The 23,613-nt window shown below is 45.1% G+C and overlaps 2 protein-coding genes across 6 annotated transcripts in view; one reads left to right on the top strand and one right to left on the bottom strand.

Moving 5' to 3' along the window:
• Positions 1 to 23,613, bottom strand: part of LOC134359551 (acyl-coenzyme A thioesterase 3-like) — a 106,457-nt gene that overhangs the window by 67,714 nt on the left and 15,130 nt on the right. The gene's annotated exons all lie outside the window — the stretch shown is intronic.
• LOC134359554 (immunoglobulin kappa light chain-like) overlaps positions 1 to 23,613 on the top strand; it is a 41,916-nt gene that overhangs the window by 11,981 nt on the left and 6,322 nt on the right. Inside the window, exons 4-6 of one of the 2 annotated variants that reach the window (XM_063072990.1) lie at positions 9,110 to 9,128; positions 10,391 to 10,750; positions 13,552 to 13,863. In XM_063072990.1, coding sequence (XP_062929060.1) covers positions 10,480 to 10,750; positions 13,552 to 13,863 — 583 coding nt within the window. In that variant the 5' untranslated portion in view covers positions 9,110 to 9,128; positions 10,391 to 10,479. The remainder of the gene's footprint in view (positions 1 to 9,109; positions 9,129 to 10,390; positions 10,751 to 13,551; positions 13,864 to 23,613) is intronic. The other variant, XR_010021141.1, reaches the window with a different exon arrangement.

Genomic DNA, 23,613 nt, shown 5'->3' on the forward strand with positions numbered 1-23,613 from the left:
CCATTCTTGATCTATTAGCTGCTGCATATTGAAGAACTTCACCGGCCAGTTTCAGCATTCCAGTCCAGGAGTTGCCGCTGCCCAGGTTGGACTTCAGGTCATAATATTGGTGTAACTGACTCAGGAATACAAAAGCAGAAGGCATACGAGAATCAATATAATCTCCCACTTACATACACCTCAACCTTCATCACTGTCTCTGGATCAAATTTTGGGACACCTTAGCTAATAGCTAAGGAAGCCAGATCAGCTGCTCTGCTTCCCACTTTATAACACTTACCACCTTGATTAAAAGTATCTTCTACAGAAATACCACAAGTGCCTGCTTATGCTTATAATTGAAGAATTCAATCCTTTTAAAAACTGAGATTGTACAGATTTGGTTGCATAAATCTGTTATTGTAAGCAATTGAACTAAGCCTTCAAAATCTCAATTTTATTTTTATTGCTTTACCATGCTTTAGTACACCGACCATGTTTGGTATTGAGACTATTTCACAGCACTTTAACAATATATTTATTTGGAAGCATTCCTGAGCTTTTGATTTATTTCCAGCTCACTCTGCTACCTGCTAAGTGTAGTACCGTCAGAATTATTGCTTTTATTTTAAGCAGTATTTCATGAATTGTCAATATGTTTTAAATGCATTTTCAAACAAAGATTAAAAACTCTGCTTTTCATCACTTCTTTCTGATATGTACATAAAACAAGGCGATGGCACATCAGAAAACTAATCTGCTTAACTGTGGGCAGTGGTAATTTTACCTTTGTTTTGTTGAAAGAACTGTGACTTTTCATAGCTTCAAAAGCAAAGTCTATACCACATGCAAATTTATCACAATTAGTTTCTCTTTCTGCTAAGTTCAATGTTGTAATGTGTCCCAATGCAGATGAATGAGGAAACTCATGTATAATATTGAAATTTCCTGACATCAGTGAAGGTATAGCAAAATTTAGCAGAGGAGGTCTAATTTTACAATCATTTATGCCTAATTAAGAGAGTCATAGAAGTCACAGATTATTACAGCACAGAAACAGGCTGTTCCCCCATCTAGTTTGTGCTGAACTATTATTTTGCCTACTGCCATCGATTTGCACCTGGACCATAGCCCTCCATATCCGTCCCATCCATCTAAATTTCTCTTAAATGTTGAAATCGAATCCATATCCAACCACTTCCGCCCGCAATTTGTTCCACATACTCACCACCCTCTGAGTCGCACATGACCTCAGTGGAAAAAGCCTGCTTGCATTTACTCCGGCATAAAGTATAAAACTAAGACATTGAAGGCTAAATTCAGGAGCCCACAAAAGCAGATTAAAATTTTAAAGATTCTAGCTTAGATAAAGCAGTGGCCGATTGGCAGGAGGCAAAGAGTGTGAATAAAGGGAGCCTTTTCTGGTTAGCTGCCATTGACTAGTGGTGTTCCACAGGGTTCTCAGTTGGGACCGATTCTTTTTACACTATATGTCAATGATTTGGATGATAGAATTGATGGCTTTGTTGCAAAGTTTGCAGATGATATGAAGGTAGGTGGAGGGGCAGGTAGTTATGAGGAAGTAGAGAGGCTATAGAAGGACTTAAATGGACTAGGAGAATGGACAAAGAAATGGAAGATGGAATACAGTGTTCGGAAGTGTATGACCATGCACTTTGATAGAAGTAATTAAAGGGTTGACTATTTTCTAAATGGGGAGAATGTAAAAGCGAGGATGTAAAGTTGAGACTTTGTAAAGCACTGGTGAGGCCTCGCGTGGAGTATTGTGAGCAGGTTTGGGCCCCTTATCTTGGAAAGAATGTGCTGAAACTAGAGAGGGTTCAAAGGAGGTTCACAAAAATGATTCCAGGATTGAACAGCTTGTCATATGAAGAGTGTTTGATGTCTCTGGGCCTGTATTCACTGGAATTCAGAAGAATGAGGGGTGACCTCATTGAAACCTATCAAATGGTGAAATGCCTCGATAGAGTGGATGTGGAGAGGATGTTTCCTATGGTGGGAGAGTCTATGACCAGAGAACACAGCCTCAGAAAAGAGGGGTGCCCTTTTAGAACGAAGATGAGGAGGAGTTTCTTTAGCCAGTGCACAGTGAATCTTTGCCACAGGCAGCTGTGGATGCCAAGTCTTTATGTATATTTAAGGCAGAGGTTGATAGATTCTTGATTAGTCAGGGCATGAAATGATATGAGGAGAAGTCAAGAGATGGGGCTGAGAGGAAAATTCAATTCAAAAAACTTTATTGCCATTCTAACCGTACATCAGCTCTGCAGGGCAGAATGAGACAGTGTTTCCCAGGAGCAGTGCAATCATAACATAACAAACGCAACACTAAATAATAAACATAACAATAAATAGTAAAACACAACAGCCACATGTCAGTTAAAATCAAGTTATAAGTGTCCAGTGCAAGTTAAAAGTGTCCAAAGCAGAGTCAGGTAGAGCAGCTGTTTAGCAGTCTGACTGCCTGTGGGAGGAAGCTGTTTAGTAGCCTTGTGGGTTTAGTTTTGATGCTCCTGTAACGTTCGCCTGATGGCAGAAGAACAAACAGTTCATGGAGAGGGTGTGAGGGATCTTTAATGATGTACCGTGTCTTCTGGAGGCATCGATTCTGAAAGAGGTCTTGGACAGAAGGTAGAGAGATACCAATAACCTTCTCTGCTCCCCTAACTACCCTCTGCAAGGCTTTTTTGTCGACTGCACTGGATCAAATTGGATCAGCCATGATGAAATATCAGAGCAGACTTCATAGGCCAAATGGCCTAATTCTGCTCCTATATCTTATGGTCTTATTTCAGGAGATGCTGCAGATGCAGAGATTTAGACCAACCAGTTTGTGAACTGATCTTAGTGGCATGATTTAAAGCAGGGTAATGTAAATCTATTCAGCTCTCCCGGGCAACCATTGACTGTGGATAACCTAGGAAACCAGAACTCAGTCCCATATTGGCATGGTAGTGTAGTGGTTAGCACAACGCCCAACAGTTCAGATGACTTGGGTTCAATTCCTACCGCTGTCCGTAAGGATTTTGTACGTTCTCTCCGTGACCGTGAGGGTTTCCTCCGGGTGCTCTGGTTTCCTCCCACAGTCCAAGAATGTACCAGTTGGTAGGTTAATGGGTGATTGTAAATTGTCCCGTGGATTGGAGGATTGTTGGGTGGTGTGGCTCGAAGGGCCGGAAGGGCCTGTTCCCCACTGTATCTCAATAAATAAATAAAAACTGAGGTTGCCATTTTGATTCAGCCACCCACTCACCCAATGGATAACCGAACAACTCGCTTCCCGTTCAGCGACCCACTCACCCAATGGATAACCGAACAACTCACTTCCCGTTCAGCGACCCACTCACCCAATGGATAACCGAACAACTCGCTTCCCGTTCAGCGACCCACTCACCCAATGGATAACCGAACTCGCTTCCCGTTCAGCGACCCACTCACCCAATGGATAACCGAACAACTCACTTCCCGTTCAGCGACCCACTCACCCAATGGATAACTCCAACAACTCGCTTCCCGTTCAGCCACCCACTCACCCAATAGATAACCCCAACAACTCGCTTCCCGTTCAGCGACCCACTCACCCAATGGATAACCGAACAACTCACTTCCCGTTCAGCGACCCACTCACCCAATGGATAACCCCAACAACTCACTTCCCGTTCAGCCACTCACTCACCCAATGGATAACCCCAACAACTCACTTCCCGTTCAGCGACCCACTCACCCAATGGATAACCCCAACAACTCACTTCCCGTTCAGACACCCACTCATCCAATGGATAACCCCAACAACTCGCTTCCCGTTCAGCGACCCACTCACCCAATGGATAACCCCAACAACTCGCTTCCCGTTCAGCGACCCACTCACCCAATGGATAACCGAACAACTCACTTCCCGTTCAGCGACCCACTCACCCAATGGATAACCGAACAACTCACTTCCCGTTCAGCGACCCACTCACCCAATGGATAACCGAACAACTCACTTCCCGTTCAGCGACCCACTCACCCAATGGATAACCCCAACAACTCACTTCCCGTTCAGCCACTCACTCACCCAATGGATAACCGAACAACTCACTTCCCGTTCAGCGACCCACTCACCCAATGGATAACCCCAACAACTCACTTCCCGTTCAGCGACCCACTCACCCAATGGATAACCCCAACAACTCACTTCCCGTTCAGCGACCCACTCACCCAATGGATAACCGAACAACTCACTTCCCGTTCAGCGACCCACTCACCCAATGGATAACCCCAACAACTCACTTCACGTTCAGCGACCCACTCACCCAATGGATAACCGAACAACTCACTTCCCGTTCAGCGACCCACTCACCCAATGGATAACCCCAACAACTCACTTCCCATTCAGCCACTCACTCACCCAATGGATAACCCCAACAACTCACTTCCCGTTCAGCGACCTACTCACCCAATGGATAACCCCAACAACTCACTTCCCGTTCAGACACCCACTCACCCAATGGATAACCCCAACAACTCGCTTCCCGTTCAGCGACCCACTCACCCAATGGATAACCCCAACAACTCGCTTCCCGTTCAGCGACCCACTCACCCAATGGATAACCGAACAACTCGCTTCCCGTTCAGCCACCCATTCACCCAATGGATAACCGAACAACTCACTTCCCGTTCAGCGACCCACTCACCCAATGGATAACCGAACAACTCACTTCCCGTTCAGTGACCCACTCACCCAATGGATAACCCCAACAACTCGCTTCCCGTTCAGCGACCCACTCACCCAATGGATAACCCGAACAACTCACTTCCCGTTCAGCGACCCACTCACCCAATGGATAACCCCAACAACTCACTTCCCGTTCAGCAACCCACTCACCCAATGGATAACAGAACAACTCGCTTCCCGTTCAGCGACCCACTCACCCAATGGATAACAGAACAACTCGCTTCCCGTTCAGCGACCCACTCACCCAATGGATAACCCCAACAACTCACTTCCCGTTCAGCGACCCACTCACCCAATGGATAACCCCAACAACTCACTTCCCGTTCAGCGACCCACTCACCCAATGGATAACCCCAACAACTCACTTCCCGTTCAGCCACCCACTGACCCAATGGATAACCAAACAACTCACTTCCTGTTCAGCGACCCACTCACCCAATGGATAACTCCAACAACTCACTTCCCGTTCAGCGACCCACTCACCCAATGGATAACCCCAACAACTCACTTCCCGTTCAGCCACTCACTCACCCAATGGATAACCCCAACAACTCACTTCCCGTTCAGCGACCCACTCACCCAATGGATAACCCCAACAACTCGCTTCCCGTTCAGCGACCCGCTCACCCAATGGATAACCCGAACAACTCATTTCCCGTTCAGCGACCCACTCACCCAATGGATAACCCCAACAACTCACTTCCCGTTCAGCAACCCACTCACCCAATGGATAACAGAACAACTCGCTTCCCGTTCAGCGACCCACTCACCCAATGGATAACAGAACAACTCGCTTCCCGTTCAGCGACCCACTCACCCAATGGATAACCCCAACAACTCACTTCCCGTTCAGCGACCCACTCACCCAATGGATAACCCCAACAACTCACTTCCCGTTCAGCGACCCACTCACCCAATGGATAACCCCAACAACTCACTTCCCGTTCAGCCACCCACTGACCCAATGGATAACCGAACAACTCACTTCCTGTTCAGCGACCCACTCACCCAATGGATAACTCCAACAACTCACTTCCCGTTCAGCGACCCACTCACCCAATGGATAACCCCAACAACTCACTTCCCGTTCAGCCACTCACTCACCCAATGGATAACCCCAACAACTCACTTCCCGTTCAGCGACCCACTCACCCAATGGATAACCCCAACAACTCACTTCCCGTCCAGCGACCCACTCACCCAATGGATAACCGAACAACTCACTTCACGTTCAGCGACCCACTCACCCAATGGATAACCGAACAACTCACTTCCCGTTCAGCGACCCACTCACCCAATGGATAACCCCAACAACTCACTTCCTGTTCAGCGACCCACTCACCCAATGGATAACCCCAACAACTCACTTCCCGTTCAGCGACCCACTCACCCAATGGATAACCCCAACAACTCGCTTCCCGTTCAGCGACCCACTCACCCAATGGATAACCCCAACAACTCGCTTCCTGTGCAGTCACTACACCTATTCAAGTTGCCCATGACTGCAGCAGGTTGCTGACACAAATCACATTAAAGGGACCCCAACTATACATACATTCATTTGATTTTCATTATGTTGTTATAAGAAAGAAAAAAGAAGCATTGTACTTAAGGACATTGCTGGTTGTGGTTAAGTTGATGTTGCTTCACAATAAAAACGTTTCAAGTCAAGTTTTGACCATAACTGCTGATACAGTACATAGTAAAAACAAGACAACGTTTTTCAGGACCATGGTGCTACATGAACAATACAAAAACTAAACTGAACTACGTAAAACAACACAAAACTACTCTAGACTACAGACCTACCCAGGACTGCATAAAGTGCACAAAACAGTGCAGGCTTTACAATAAATAATAAACAAGACAATAAGCACAGTAGAGGGCAATAGGTTGGTGTCAGTCCAGGCTCTGGGTATTGAGGAGTCTGATGACTTGGGGGAAGAGACTGTTACATAGTCTGGTCGTGAGAGCCCGGACTTTGAATTTGAAACATTAAAGGGACCCCAATATTGCGAGGGGTCAGCACAGCTTAAGCTAATGTTAGGCTGCATCTCTGAAAGTGGAGGCACTTTTTCAGGTATTGTAAAGCTTAGTCTCATATGTTTGACACTGAGGTTGGCACTATACAGGGGAGAGCACACTCCAAGGTTTACAGAGGGTTATTATCATTGACGTATCTTGTGAAATTTGCTGTTTCATGGCAGCAGCACAGCACAAAACATCAAAATTACTATAAGTTATAAAAATAAATAAATAAACAAACAGTGCAAAGGGGGAATAGCAAGGTATTGTTCAGGAGTTCACAGACCTTTGGGGAATCTGTTGGTGGAGAAGTTACTTTGGGCAGATGGGGCTCGTCAGCCAGGGTTGACAGCTCATCAAACCTCCACTACCTTGCGACTGTACCCACTCATGGGGAGGGCTTCAGGAATAAACCCAGAGGGAAAAATCCAGAGCTGGTGTCCCTACATTGGATTCAATGCTGACCGGCATCTCCTGCGATGCAGCTGGTGCCAAACCATCATTCTCTGCTGTTCCTTTGGGGTCATCAGATATATGGAGAGGGGCCACTTGCTACATAGGCAACAGCTTGCTCTCCATATTGTACTGCCCAGGCTTGCGTATCTAGACAGCCAGGACACAACATCCATGTTCGACCCTGACCAACAGAGGCCTCTCTCCTCTGTCGATTTTAATGCATTTCCATCCATTTGTTGGGCCATGTTGAAAAGGAATGCTTCCTGTTTTAAAAATAAGGTATAAATGCAACAGCATTGTACAGGGAAATGACAACTGGTCAAAACTTATATGTAAGGAAATCCAAAATTGAGATATAACCGTGAAATATGTGGGTAAGTCATGAGGCAGCTTACGCTTCATTCCGGTTTTAGGGTTTTTCAGATGTATGAAGCAGATGGGAGGAAAATTACATTGTTTTCCTTTGCAAGGGATCATAAAGCATGTACAACTTGGCTGAACTGATTTGCTTCAGAAAACAAATCAAACTGCTGATGCAAAGAGAGAAATGCTGGAAGAATTCAGCCAGTTAAGCAATATTTGTGAAGAGGGAAACAGGTTAACGTTTTGGGCCAGAGATCCTTTCGATGAAAATGCTGATTGGGGAAAAAGTTCTTCCAGCATTTTGATGGCATTGGGGGCCCACTGGTACACAGTCTGATGCAACACTTCCTTATGTAATTGGAAAGAATACATGTGGTAAGACACTCAAGAGTTCCATTGCTCAATTTCATGTGCCTGATTATTCCCCATTCTCCTTTTTCATTTATCCAGTCTGGCCATTCCCTTTTCTCCCTTCTCCTTTCTGGGAGATGACATAGGAGCTTAATTTGTGCATAATTACATCATTTTAAGATAGTATGTTTTGCTAGTTGCTAATAAAGGATCAAATACATTTCTTCGACTTTGTGGAACATCATTCCTAGAGTGATTGGAGGGCGCATCATACAAAGATAACAACATGTGCTAGGTCGCCAGTGGCAGCAATTGGTTTGTTAGAATTGTCCGCTACAACTATGTTTAGCTGTTTACTCTGAGCTTTAAATGAGCAAGGAATTTCATTACATTCTGGTGCATATGACAAAAAAAATTAATCTAAATTTGAAAGCACAATGTGAGTCCTATAACAAAATTCATTCTGTCACCTTTTTGCAAACATAGCAAAATTATCATAGCAATTATTGACCAGATCAGTAGTAACAACAGAAGAAAAAGGAATAAAACTAAGTGGAAATAATTTTATTCAAAATGCTGCTCCAGATCTCCAGTGAAGATTTTTTCAAACTACTTCGATAAACAGCGAACTCCCCAGCTGCCTTTAGAGGGGAAGGTGGTTGCATCATCATAGTTACTGGACTGCAAGTAATGTTGGTCAAATCAGTCTCTGGTTGTCTTTTCTGGGGAAATAGACAACATGGCATGACATTGTGTGGAAGGTGTGAACTTGTCCGAATGAAATGCATGATACATGTACAATTCAGCCCACAAACTGGTAGGCAGGAAGCCCTGAATTCTGAACATTAATTGATGGATTAAATATTATTTTTTAAAATTATCATATTGACATGTGCAAGAGATTATCCTGCAAGTTTGTTTAATGTAAGTTACTTGCATAGCCTCACCAAAAGCTCCTTTGTCACTTTCAATCTATCTTTTGTGAGAAACACAGCAATCATATATGCCCACCCCTTTTTGCATAAAAGCAAGTGGTCAAGCAATAGCTGCAACTTTTATACGCATATGCTTTCCCCCTATTGGTCCATGTCTCGTGATTTACAAGAAATCGGGTGAGCTGTGCTGGGTATGCTGAGAATTTCACAATTCGCTGGTGATTCCTGTCTGATGGAGCCTTTATTTTACCTATTCCTACAGCTGCTGACACCTTGTGCAGGTATGAAACCCATGAATGGTACTTCAGTCAGAATGTGAGTTTAGCAAGCCAAAGGAGACGGCAGATGCTGGAATCTAGAACAATAGATAGAATGCTGGGAGAACTCAAAGTGTCAAGCGGCATCTGCGGAGGCAAAAGGCACAAGTCAACATTTCAGGTCAAGGCCCTGTATCAATCCTGATCAGGATTTCAAGCCAAAACTTAGAACTTTTCCTCCACATATAATGTTTGACTAACTGTGTTCTTCAAATTTTCTGTGCTTGTTTTGACTTTATCAAACTAGGATAGGCATTGCATTTACATTATGGAGCAGACTTGATTGACCAAGTGGCTTAATTCTGTTCCTTTATCGTATACATTATGATTTTTTACTATACATGGTAAATAAATGTGGAATGCAACATCTATAAATAGATGAAAACAGAATGATGCAATTCTATTGTTTCTAATGTTGTTTGAATTTAATTTGCTCAATGATATTGATATGGGTTACAAACACGGATTTTTGCAATTTCCCTTTTAATTCTAAACAAGCTTGAATATCAGCAGTTGTGTTTTAGTTTTCATAAGCCAACTGTATCAAATATATACTTAATAGTTTCCTTTACTGGAGTTTAAACTGATTTTGTTGTCATGTTTATGTTTTGTTTTGTAGCATATCATAACCATTTGTGAAAAGTTGATTTAAGCATTCCAAAACTTGCAGAATTCTGTTGATCCATAAAAAATAAACTTATGATCTCAGATGCTGCAATTCTTTGCACCCATGTCACTTGAATCCTCATTACCGTTATGTTGTTTGTTTTAATGTTGTGATCTCTCACTAAATTACCATTACAGTCTCAGTTCATAGAGAGGCTGCGGCAAATATCCCCCCCCCCCACCCCTGCCACCATTCCATGCTTTGAAATATTGTTACATGGTACTAATGGATCTTGTGAAAGACTCCAATGCTGCACACAAGATTTATATTTTGAACACAGAGCTGTTATATGGTATTTGAATGCCATATACTTAAATCCATTCATGTACATTTTTAAAACATGCAGAACCAGCTTTAAATCTGTACTCCAATTACAGATGAAAGTGTGATATGTTACGAGCAACTTACAGCAATTTTTGCTTGACTTAGACATTTAACGTGTTAATCACTCAAATGAAAATGTCAGAAGTGGTTAGCATGCACACTCACATTTAGTTTGATCATTGCAGCGGAAGACTTTAACTTTGAAACATGTCACTTTCTTACTCTGTTTTCTAAGCTGTACACAGGTTTAATCAGGATTTACAGCAACCAGGTGCTCTTACTGTTCCAAAAGGAAACTCTATCCTTTTAAATTGCTCCTATTCCATGTGGAAGCTATCAAAATACCAAGTTTCGTGGACTTTCTCCAATGACGGGTCACGCACTTCAAAGATAATTGCAAACTTAACATCCATTAATCCTTGGGTGTCACATTCTCGATATTGTGTAAGGCACAATTCTACACTGAAGACCTTCACCTTAACAATTACTGACGTTCAAGTCAGTGACAATGGAATCTACTTCTGTAAGGTGTTTCGGAAGGCACCACCACCAAACTTTAGAGCACAAGGAAATGGCACCCTGCTGAGTGTAACTGGTAATTTTTAAAAATTTTAATTATTCTTTTATAGTATTATTTGGAAAATTAATGCAAATTCTCACAATAATTTTGAGATAACAGTAAAAAAAGAAACATTAGAAAGAGGAGGTTGGGCAGAATACGTAGAAAAAGAAACAGAATTAATGTTAATGTCCTTTTCTCAGAACTGGGAAAATTTAGAAATCAAGTATGATTTATATTGCAGAGTTGGGGAGGAGTACAACACATGAATGAAACTGTGAAGAGAGGTGCAGCTACAAACCAATGCCAATTAGTTTACTCCTACAATTAAAATGGGGCAAAGATGTTGCTTGAGGTCTTACATTTTTTATTTTACTTTGATGAAGCTCACTTTCCTCAGTATGGAACAGAGACTGTAGAACAGTACAGCGGAGGGACAGGTCCGTCGGCCCACAATGTAATGCTGAACCAACTAAACCCCACACAATGTCCATTCTCTGCTCATACATGTGCCTATATAACAGCCTGTTCAATGCCTCTATCACATTTGCCTCCACTACTATCGATGATGGCACATCCAGGCACCCACCAACATCTTTGTACCACAAAAATTTTTTGAACTTTTGAAATTAACCTTCTCAGTTTAATGTGTGCCATCTAGTATTAGACATCTCAACCCTTGGAAAAAACTATGCAGCTGTCTACACTATCTGTACCTTGCATAATCTCATAAAATTCTATCAGTTCTCCGCTCAGTGTTGCCACTCCAGAGAAAACAACCTAAGTTTGTCCAACATCTTGCTTTAGCAGACTAATTGTGCTGCACCCAGATTGACAATGAGATCCATTGAAGTTCCAAAATTCTGCAAAAAGAGGAAGCACGTCAGGATCAGGCACAGTCAAGCCTTAAAACCAAACTTGGCCAGAGTTCTGTCATAAGAACTGAATTGACATAAGGATTACAAAATATTTTGCTTTGAATTTACATTCAGTGGCCACTTAGTTAGGTACCTCCTGTGCCTGATACAGTGATCACTGAGTGTATGTTAGTGGTCTTCTGCTGCTCTAGCCCACCCACTTCGAGGTTAAGAGATAGTGTTCTGCACATCACTGTTGTAATATGTGGTTATTTGAGTTACTGTCGCCTTCCTATCAGCTTGAACCAGTCTGGCCATTCTCCTCTGCCCTCTTTCATTAGCAAGGTGTTTTTGCCCACAGGCTGCCGCTCACTGGATGTTTTTTGTCTCTGGCACCATTCTCTGTAAATTCTCAAGACTGTTGTGCATGAAAATGTCAGGGCAAAAGCAGTTTCTGAGACACTCAAACCATCCTGTCTGGCACCAACACTAATTCCACGCTCAGTCACTTAGATTACATTTCTTCCCCATTCCGATGTTTTGTCTGAACAACAACTGAACCTCTTGATCATGTCTGCATGCTGTTATGCATTGAGTTGCTTGCACATGATTGGCTGGTTGGATACTTGCATTGACGAGTAGATATACAGGTGTACCTAATAAAGTGGCCACTGAGCGTATTGGAAGAAAGAGCTAAATTGCCATAATGATTACGTAATGATTTCAAAATAATTGGCTTTGAATTTGGAACACACCACAAGTTTGTTTATGTATGAGAGCTATGACCGTTTTGTTTATAGCATTTAATCCCCATATTTCCTCATGAATGACAAGCATTGGGTATTCTTTATGTTGTATTTTGCTGCTGGAAATGGAAATTCTTTTTCAATATTTAATTGTCACTTTACTGTCTCATTGTCAATATGTGCTTACTGGCCAAGTTAGGAACTTCTGGAGCTGATTTGATGATAGAGGAATAAAAAGGGAAATCATAACAAACGTATTTTTTTGAATTAGAATCTACAAAAACCAAGCGATTTATTTATGCTCTACAGACAAAAGAAAATGAAAGTAGATTTGTATTTACTCAAGGCTGTTGCAAACTCTTCTTGTCCACTGTTTTAGATAGACAAACAGGGCACTTTGACCCATTTCGTCCCTGCAGTTAAAATAATCACTTGAATTTGTATTAAATCACATCTCTGAATGGGAGTATTGTAACATTCTGAATTCATTTGTTGGTTGTGGTATTGTATGAGAAAACTATGCTTCACTTACATGACACAAGAGGAAAGAGCAAATTTGAAAAAGGTGATGCAACCAAAGGAAAAGTAACAAGATCAAAACCCAGAGACACAGAAGCCCAAATAAAGGTTGTTTGAGTGAAACAGATTAAACATATGGCAGCAGAGATTGTTTTGGAATTGGGCTGAAAATGCAAGTGTCAAGGCAGACGGCAGTGCTTACAGAATTGACACAGTGGCAGGGATAAGATGGCTGAGCCAAGATTGAATGGTTCAGAATGGAGGACAGAGCAAAACTTTACATTTAAAGTTGTAAAATGATACTTATTACATTGGGAAAAAAGCACCAAGACATTGGTTAGGCAAAAATGAAAACATTCAAATATTCTGTATATAATGTTCATAAATCATAACAGAAAATCTGTATTTATAATTAGAAATGTTCACATAAGAAAATATGAAGTTGTTTTAGTACCTTTTAAATCCTGATAGCTCAGACATATGATATGTTCAAAGTAAATTTATTATCAGACTATGTATATGTTACCATAAACTACCTTGAAATTCATTTTCTTGCATTGAAGTCACATGAGGCTGTACAGTTGTAGAGTCCGTATGTTATAGAATGAGTTCAGAATGGTTGTGAATGAAGTTCTCCACCCTTCCTCGGCAGCCCATGTCACATGAGAATGATTTTATTACTAATTTATGTTTCTGCCTTATTTTTTACATCCAGCTCATCCTTCTCTTTGCATCTTCAAATCTTCTAATGAGGTTGCTTCTTCGTCTTCAGTTATCACATGTTTAGTACACGGATTTTATCCAAATAATATTACATGGCGGATATTGCCAACATGTCTCAGCGAACAGGTCATCATTACAAGTTATTTAACCAATCCCAATGGAACTTATAACTACACAATAACTGTGAACATCTCCACTGAAAATTGCATCAATTCCACTGAATTCACTTGTGTAGTTCAACACCCAGCATCACAGACCAAGATCAATGCTACTATCCTCATTGTGGTGCATGTAGGTACTCAAGGTAGGAAGCAATCCATTCAACTATGTTGAAGAAGAACATTTCATTAGAAATAAACAAAGTAGATATAAATAATGAAGACCAGTTTAGTTTGTTCTTTTTTATAATTAAGCTGTTTTTATAATTCTACTTTGTAACAAGGAACACTTTAATTTTCTGAATAGTTCATTGTCGTATTCCCATGTGCTCTTTTCTCAGAGCAATCAGAATCAGATTTAATATCACTGGTATATATTGTGAAATTTGTTGCTTTAGAGGGGAGCTTCCATGCCTCAATGTTGGCTGGAGTCAGGGCTTTATGCTTTAGCTCTTGGTTGGGTCACCCATGCCAAATAGGTCAAAGGGTAGAGGCCAGACTAAGAGTGGTCTATCGGTTGTCAGGTTCAGGGATTTAGCTCAGGGCTAATAACCCAGATTGGTAAAACAAAATTGTTACAGAAACAGCAATGAAGAATCCTCCTACATCTGAGTGCAATGGTATTCCTGAGTCTCCACCCGGGACTTGCATGACTGATAGCAATGAAAACTGAGTGGAAGCTACTGACATGATGAAGGAAGCCCTGAAAACCTCCAGAGATGGTGGACCTTCTTTGCTGCCCTAAATGCTAGCAGTGTAATGGGCAGTAAGTAAAGTAAATATTCACCTCTGCTTTTTTTTATAAATTACAATAAGAGATATGTATATGTGTAAATTAAATAAATAGTGCAAAAGGTGAGAGAAATAAAATGAATGGTGGCCGATTAGGAAAAGGGGAGGTGCAACGAGACCTGGGTGTCATTGTACACCAGTCATTGAAAGTGGGCATGCAGGTACAGCAGGCGGTGAAAAAGGTGAATGGTATGCTGGCATTCATAGCAAGAGGATTCGCGTACAGGAGTAGGGAGGTCCTACTGCAGTTGTACAAGGCCTTGGTGAGACCACACCTGGAGTATTGTGTAATGTGGATGAGGCATCTGCTGTCAGGATAAGGCTTTTCATTCCAGGACGAGGGAGATGTCCTCCTTTTTTAAAGAAAGGGGCTTCCCTTCCTCCACTATCAACTCTGCTCTCAAACGCATCTCCCCCATTTCACATACATCCGCTCTCACTCCATCCTCCCGCCACCCCACTAGGAATAGGGTTCCCCTGGTCCTCACCTACCACCCCACCAGCCTCCGGGTCCAACATATTATTCTCTGTAACTTCCGCCATCTCCAACAGGATCCCACCACTAAGCACATCTTTCCCTCCCCCCACCCCGCTTTCTGCAGGGATCACTCCCTACGCGACTCCCTTGTCCATTCGTCCCCCCCATCCCTCCCCACTGATCTCCCTCCTGGCACTTATCCTTGTAAGCGGAACAAGTGCGACACATGCCCTTACACTTCCTCCCTTACCACCATTCAGGGCCCCAAACAGTCCTTCCAGGTGAGGCGACACTTCACCTGTGAGTCGGCTGGGGTGATATACTGCGTCCGGTGCTCCCGATGTGGCCTTCTATATATTGGCGAGACCCGACGCAGACTGGGAGACCGCTTTGCTGAACACCTACGCTCTGTCCGCCAGAGAAAGCAGGATCTCCCAGTGGCCACACATTTTAATTCCACATCCCATTCCCATTCTGACATGTCTATCCACGGCCTCCTCTACTGTAAAGATGAAGCCACACTCAGGTTGGAGGAACAACACCTTATATTCCGTCTGGGTAGCCTCCAACCTGATGGCATGAACATCGACTTCTCTAACTTCCGCTAATGCCTCACCTCCCCCTCGTACCCCATCCGTTATTTATTTTTATACACATATTCTTTCTCTCACTCTCCTTTTTCTCCCTCTGTCCCTCGAACTATACCCCTTGCCCCCCCTTGTCTTTCTCCCCGGACCTCCTGTCCCATGATCCTCTCATATCCCCTTTGCCAATCACCTGTCCAGCTCTTGGCTCCATCCCTCCCCCTCCTGTCTTTTCCTATCATTTTGGATCTCCCCCTCCCCCTCCCACTTTCAAATCTCTTACTAACTCTTCCTTCAGTTAGTCCTGACAAAGGGTCTCGGCCTGAAACGTCGACTGTACCTCTCCCTAGAGATGCTGCCTGGCCTGCTGCGTTCACCAACAACTTTGATGTGCGTTGCCTGGAGTATTGTGTGCAGTTTTGGTCCCCTAATCTGAGGAAAGGCATCCTTGCCATAGACGAGTACAAAGAAGGTTCACCAGATTGATTCCTGGGATGGCAGGACTTTCACATGATGAAAGACTGGAACGACTAGGCTTATACTCTCTGGAATTGAGAAGATTGAGGGGTGGATCTGATTGAAACGTATAAAATTCTAAAGGGATTGGACAGGCTAGATGCAGGAAGATTGTTCCCGATGTTGGGGAAGTCCAGGACGAGGGGTCACAGTTTGAGGATAAAGGGGAAGCCTTTTAGGACCGAGATTAGGAAAAACTTCTTCACACAGAGAGTGGTGAATCTGTGGAATTCTCTGCCACAGGAAACAGTTGAGGCCAGTTCATTGGCTATATTTAAAAGGGAGTTAGATATGGCCCTTGTGGCTAAAGGGATCAGGGGGTATGGAGAGAAGGCGGGTACAGGGTTCTGAGTTGGATGATCAGCCATGATCGTACTGAATGGCGGTGCAGGCTTGAAGGGCCAAATGGCCTACTCCTGCACCTATTTTCTATGTTTCTAAAAACAGTGAAGTCATCTACATGAGTTCATTGTCCATTCAGAAATCTTCTGGTGGAGGGGCAGAAGTTCCACTCTTCCTAATTTATGACACCAATGGTTGCTGGAAGGGAGAAGGAAATAAAGTTGTGTTTACTTGTGGAAATAGGCAAGAACTTATAATTGTGGGATAGTGATCAAAATTAGAGTTCATATTCTAAACACCTGGTATATGCCTCTTTCATATTTGCCCCCACTACCACCTCTACCAACATATTCCAAGTACAGTACCCACATTCAGAGAGCTCAGCACTTGGAGCCCAAGATCGCTCTGTACATCGATACTTTTTACCATGAGCAGTATACTGTCTTCCAGAATGCAACACCTCACATTTGGCTGGGTTGAACTCCATCTGCCACTTCTCTGCCTATATCTGTAACTGATCTATGTCCCACTTTGGCAATCCTTTCTATACCATCAATCATAGTGAACTTACTAACCCATGCAGCTACATTTCCATCCAGGACATCTATACATATCACAGACTTATTCTCAGAGTAACTCCCATCGACCACTACCCTCTGTCTTCTCTGGGCAAGCCAATGCTGAATCCAAATGGCCAAGTCACCATGGATCCCATTCATCTCAATCTTCTGGATGAGCCTGCCATGAGGGAACTCAATAAATGTCTTACTAAAATCCATCAGACACCATCCACAGCCTTATTTTCATCAATTACCTCTGTCACACCTCGAAAAAACCCGATCATGTTAATAAGTCACAACTTGCCCTGCACAGAGCCATGCCGTCTGTCCTTAATTAGGCTGCAGTTTTCTAAATGCTCATATATTCTATCCCACAGAATCTTCAACAATACCTGTGGTACCACTGACTTGAGATTATCCTTATACTGTATCAAAGTTCAATGTTCAAAATAAATTTATTATCAAAGTACATATATATCACCCTTGAGATTCATTTTTTGTGGGCATACTCAATAATTCCACAGAATAATAACCTTAACAGAATCAATGAAAGACTGCATCAACCAATGTGCAGAAGATAACTAACAGTGAAAATACAAAAAGAGAGAAATAATAATAATAAGTAAATAAGCAATAAATATTGAGAACATGAGATGAAGAGTCCTTGAAAGTGCATCTATTGGCTGTTGAAACATTTCAATGATGGGGCAAGTGAGGCTGAGTCAATCCCTTCTTAAATAATAAATAAAGTTAGCTACTCACCAATCTTCTGGTACCTCACCTGTGGCTAGAGAGGCAACAGATCTTGGTCAAAGCCCCAGAAATCTCATCCCTTGCATCTTTCATTAACCTGGAGTATATCTCATCTGAACCTGGAATACTGATCCAACTTAATTTTCTTTGAGACACAACACCACTTCTTTCTTTATCTCAAAATGCTGTAGCATAATAGTACACTCCACACTTATTCCACTACCCTCCATGTCCTTCTCCTTGGTAATGCCCATCTTCTGTGGGCAAGCCAGTTCTGAATCCATGCAGATAAGTTTCCATGGATCCTATGTCTCCTGAATTTCTGAATGAGCCCACCATGGGGAACCTTGTCAAATGCCTAATAAGCATCCATATACAACATATTCACTGCTCTATCTTCATCAATTTGTTTTCTCACTTCCTCAAAGCATTCAATCAGGCTCATGAGGCACAACCTGCCCCTCACAAAGCCTTGCCCACTATCCATAATCCTGCCAAAGGGTTTTGGCCCGAAACAGCAACTGTACTTCTTTCAAAATATCTGATATTGATGCTGCCTGGATCCTCCATTATTTTGTGCATGTTATCCCTAATCAAACTATTTTTCTTCAAATGCTGGTAAATCCTGTCTCTTAGAATCCTCTCCAATCGTTTGCCCACCACTGATGTAAGACTTACTGGTCTATAATTCACAGGATTATCCCTATAACCTTTCTTGCAAAAATGAACAACATTAGCCACTCTCCAGCCTTCTAGTACTACTCCTGTGGCCAGAGTGGATGCAGAGCTGCAGCAATATCTTCCCTCTCTTCCCATAGTAACTTGGGGTATATCCTCTCTGGCCCTGGGAATTTATCTGTCCTAAAAGTTCCAGCACATCTTCTTTCTTGTCAATGTGAAGAAAGCATATTAGCCTGTAACAAGTATACTCTTTGTCTGCTTGGAGAAGGAATGACTGAACAAGTCACAGCAGCAGCAACCAGGTCAGTGACCCTGTGCCTGGATCTGAGGTTCAGTGGGAAAGGTAAAGTTGGGCAGAACAATTGTGATTGGAGACTTGATAGAGAGACAAATGGGAAATTCTGGGTTGCAAACAAAATGTCTGATATTAATTGTCTAATATTGTTCATCAAAAGGTTTAGATGGAGCAGACTGCCCCTGTGGCTCCTCTGACTGAATAAAAGCCTTTCAGTATTTTACCAAACCTCAGTCTTTTGGAGTAATTGAAGGTGTGTGGTGAACCATGTATATATGTTGTAACTCAGTTACCTGTCTGAACACACCCCTCTGCTGACTGCCCCTGTGGCTCCTCCCACAGAGTCCTGTATAAAGGTGTTTGCCTTGCCCCTCCCCCTCAGTCCGGGGGCAGACACTCACTGTGGAGGTCGTATTGTACAGCGAATAAAAGCCTTTCAGTATTTTACCAAACCTCAGTCTTTTGGAGTAATTGAAGGTGCTTCAATTTTATTCGTTGTACGTTTTAAAACATGGAACAGGCCCTGAGACCAGAAAAATTAGACCTCAATCCGCTAACACCTGAAGCTGGAAACGCTTTCGAACTCTGGCTGGCCTGCTTCGAAGCGTATCTAGAGGAGATTAAAGCGACCGACCCCGTAGCGAAGCATAGAGTTCTACTCTCCAGGGTCAGTCCACGGGTCTATTCGCTGATCAGAGACCAGCCGAGCTACGATGACGCAATGAACACACTCAAAAGACAATACCTGCGGCCGATAAACAGCGTCTATGCTCGGCACCGTTTAGCGACACGGCAACAACGCCCCAGGGAATCGAGTGCTGAGTTTGTCCGGGCCCTACAGACGCTCGTGCGAGCCTGCAATTGCCAGGAGCTGACGGTGGCGCAGCATGCAGAACTCCTAGTGAGAGACGCCTTCGTTACGGGGACCAGGTCAGTGTATGTGCACCAGCGGCTGCTGGAAAAAGCCGATCTTACCCTAAATTCGGCGATCGAGCTGGCTGATACGTTGGAGGCCACTCTGCATAACTCCGAGGCTCTCCAGGCACGCGATCCCCTGATGGCCTCGTGGGTGCCGCAGACCCCGCAACCTGCCGGCGAATCGACCTCGGCTGCCGCCAGTTGTGAGTCCCCTGGAGAAGCACCCCCGGAAACGCTGCGCGGCCCGACAAGCTACCTGCTCCAGCTGCGGAAAGAAGGGCCACTTCACCAAGGTCTGTAAGTCAAAACTGCGAGCGGGATCGAGCAGTGCCGTGTGCGAGACGTGGGGGTCACCATCGTCCCTTCACACTGCCGCCACGTGTGAGACATGGGGGCCGCCATCTTCCCTGCACACTGCCACCACGTGCGAGACATGGGGGCTGCCATCTTGCCTGCCGCCATCTTCCCTGCACGCCACCACCACGTGTGAGACATGGGGGCGGCCATCTTGGTCGGCGCCACCTCCCACCGCCTACAACCAACGGGTGCTCACGGAGCACCCCACCATGCCGGATCAAGACAGCGACCCCACCCTGGCTTCTGTGACCCTCGACCAAAGCGCTCCCCACCAGCTCGCAAGGTCAATGATGGACATCCTGGTGGAGGGGCACAGGACAAGCTGCCTGTTTGACACAGGCAGCACAGAGAGTTTTATCCACCCGGCCACGGTGCAGCATTGCAGACTCGTGATACGGCCAGTAAGTCGGAGGGTCACCATGGCCTCCGGGTCGCATACAACAGACATCCCGGGGGGTTGTGTAGTGACACTAGTGGCGCAGGGCCAAGAATATTGGGACTTTACGTTACTGGTCTTGCCTCAACTGTGTGCCCCTGTGCTGTTGGGGTTGGACTTCCAGAGCCACCTGAAAAGCGTGACAATGGAGTATGAAGGGCCCCTCCCACCAATCAGTGTCGGAAATCCTCAGTTTTGTAGGAATACGTCACATACCCCGCTACTGACCACACACACACACACACCCGCGCATCCCACCCAACACCATGCCAACTGCCACACTACCGACACCACTTGCGGCCTCTCCACCCTCAGGATCCCTCCCCCACTGCTGTTCGCCAACCTGACCCCCGACTGTAAACCCATGGCAACTAAAAGCAGGAGGTACGCGTGGGGGGACCGAGCTTTCATTAAGTCGGAGGTGCAGCGGCTGCTCAGGGAGGGGGTCATTGAAGCGAGCACAAGTCCTTGGAGGGCGCAGGTGGTGGTTGTTCGGAACAGGGAGAAGAATAGGATGGTCGTGGACTATAGCCAGACCATCAATAGGTTCACGCAGCTCGACACGTACCCTCTACCCCGCATTGCAGATATGGTCAATCAGATAGCACAGTACAAGGTGTACTCGACCATAGACCTGAAATCCGCTTACCATCAGCTCTCCATCCGCCAGGAGGACCGCCCTTACACTGCCTTCGAGGTGGACGGCAAGCTTTATCAATTCCTGCGCGTCCCCTTTGGTTTCACGAATGGTGTATCTGTCTTCCAGAGGGCAATGGACCGGATGGTGGACCAGTGCCAACTGAAGGCCACGTTCCCATATCTGGATAACATCACCATCTGCGGTCACAACCAGCAGGATCACGACAACAACCTCCAAAAATTTCTCCAAGCGGCCAAATCTTTCAACCTCACCTATAACAAGGGCAAGTGTGTATTTGGGACCACCGGACTTGCTATCCTTGGGTGTGTCGTGGAGAATGGAGTCATTGGCCCTGACCCCGACCGTATGCGCCCCCTGTTGGAACTCCCTCTTCCCAATACCCTCAGAGCCCTCAAAAGGTGCCTGGGCTTCTTTTCATATTACGCCCAATGGGTCTGTAACTATGCAGACAAGGCCCGCCCCCTGGTCAAGTCCACCACATTCCCCCTCTCTGCCGAGGCCCACGCGGCCTTCAACCGCATAAAAGGGGACATTGCCAAAGCAGCAATGCATGCGGTGGATGAGGCCATTCCTTTCCAAGTAGAGAGTGACGCCTCCGACTTTGCGCTGGCTGCTACCCTCAACCAGGCAGGAAGACCAGTGGCGTTCTTCTCCCGTACCCTTCAAGGCCCTGAAATTCGGCACTCTGCGGTAGAGAAAGAGGCCCAGGCCATAGTGGAAGCTATAAGGCACTGGAGGTACTATCTTGCCGGCAAAAGGTTCACCCTGCTAACTGACCAGCGCTCAGTTGCATTCATGTTTAATAATCAGCAGCGGAGCAAAATCAAAAATGATAAAATTCTGAGGTGGAGAATCAAACTCTCCACCTACAACTATGACATCATGTACAGGCCTGGGAGGCTCAACGAGCCCTCCGACGCCCTATCCTGGGGAACATGCGCCAGCTGGCAGATCGACCGGCTATACGCCCTACATGTAGACCTTTGCCACCCGGGAGTCACCCGGCTTTTCCACTTCGTGAAAGCCCGGAACCTGCCTTACTCCCTTGAGGAGATCAGGATGATGACCAGGGACTGCCAAGTCTGCGCAGAGTGCAAACCGCACTTCTACCGACCCGAAAAGGCACCACTCATCAAAGCCACCTGCCCCTTTGAGCGATTGAGTGTTGACTTTAAGGGCCCCCTTCCCTCCACCGACCGCAATGTGTACTTTCTTAACGTAATTGACGAGTACTCGCGGTTCCCCTTCGCCATCCCCTGCCCCGACACCACTACCACGTCAGTTATAAAAGCCCTGCGCAAGCTCTTCACTCTGTTCGGATACCCATGCTATATCCACAGTGACAGAGGGTCCACGTTTATAAGTGATGAGCTGCGCCAATATCTACTGGCTAGGGGAATTGCAACCAGTAGGACCACGAGCTATAATCCCCGCGGGAATGGACAGGTAGAGAAGGAGAATGGCACAGTGTGGAAAGCCACACTCTTAGCCCTCAGGTCAAAGGGACTGCCGGTCTCCCGCTGGCAGGAGGTCCTTCCCGAGACACTCCACTCCATCCGCTCCCTGTTATGCATAGCCACCAATGCCACCCCTCATGAGCGGCTCTTTTCTTTTCCCAGAAAATCGACCACTGGAACCACCCTACCATCTTGGCTGACGTCCCCGGGGCCAGTGCTGCTCCGGAACCATGCGAGGAGCAATAAATACTCCCCGATAGTCGAGAGGGTTCACTTACTTCATGCGAACCCCCAGTATGCCTACGTGGTTTTACCTGATGGGCGGGAGGACACGGTCTCCATCCGCGACCTGGCGCCCGCAGGAGCTCCGGGCCCCTACCCTGAACACTCTGTGGTGACTATTGACCCCGTACCCACCAATGTATGTACCTACAAGACACCGTGCACCCCAAACCCTATACAGACACCAGACGACACTCCCATACCGGGCGCGACGCACACGCACGAGGGATTACCGATGCCTAACGTGCTGGCACCTGAAGTCAGGCCGGAGCCAGCACAACCGCCATCGCTGGTGCTACGTAGATCACAGCGACGGACTCGACCGCCTGATAGACTTAACCTGTAAATATACTTCTTGTAAATATTGTCAGTCACTTCACCCCGCAGGACTCTTTTTAAAAAAAGGAGGGGTGAATGTGGTAAACCATGTATATATGTTGTAACTCGGTTACCCGTCTGGACACATCCCTCTGCTGACTGCCCCTGTGGCTCCTCCCACAGAATCCTGTATAAAGGTGTTCGCCTTGCCCCTCCCCCTCAGTCCGGGGGCAGACACTCACTGTGGAGGTCGTATTGTACAGCGAATAAAAGCCTTTCAGTATTTTACCAAACCTCAGTCTTTTGGAGTAATTGAAGGTGCTTCATAATGTAACCTTCCTTCTGCTAGAACTGGAAATTCCTGACACACTTGGCGAGGATCCCTACATTAACCTATGCCACGTGGATATTGAATGCATGCAAATATAGCTCCTCACTGACGCAAACAACTTCCTTAAATGGAGTA

Source organism: Mobula hypostoma, chromosome 20 (genome assembly GCF_963921235.1).
Source record: "Mobula hypostoma chromosome 20, sMobHyp1.1, whole genome shotgun sequence".
NCBI lineage: Eukaryota > Metazoa > Chordata > Chondrichthyes > Myliobatiformes > Myliobatidae > Mobula > Mobula hypostoma.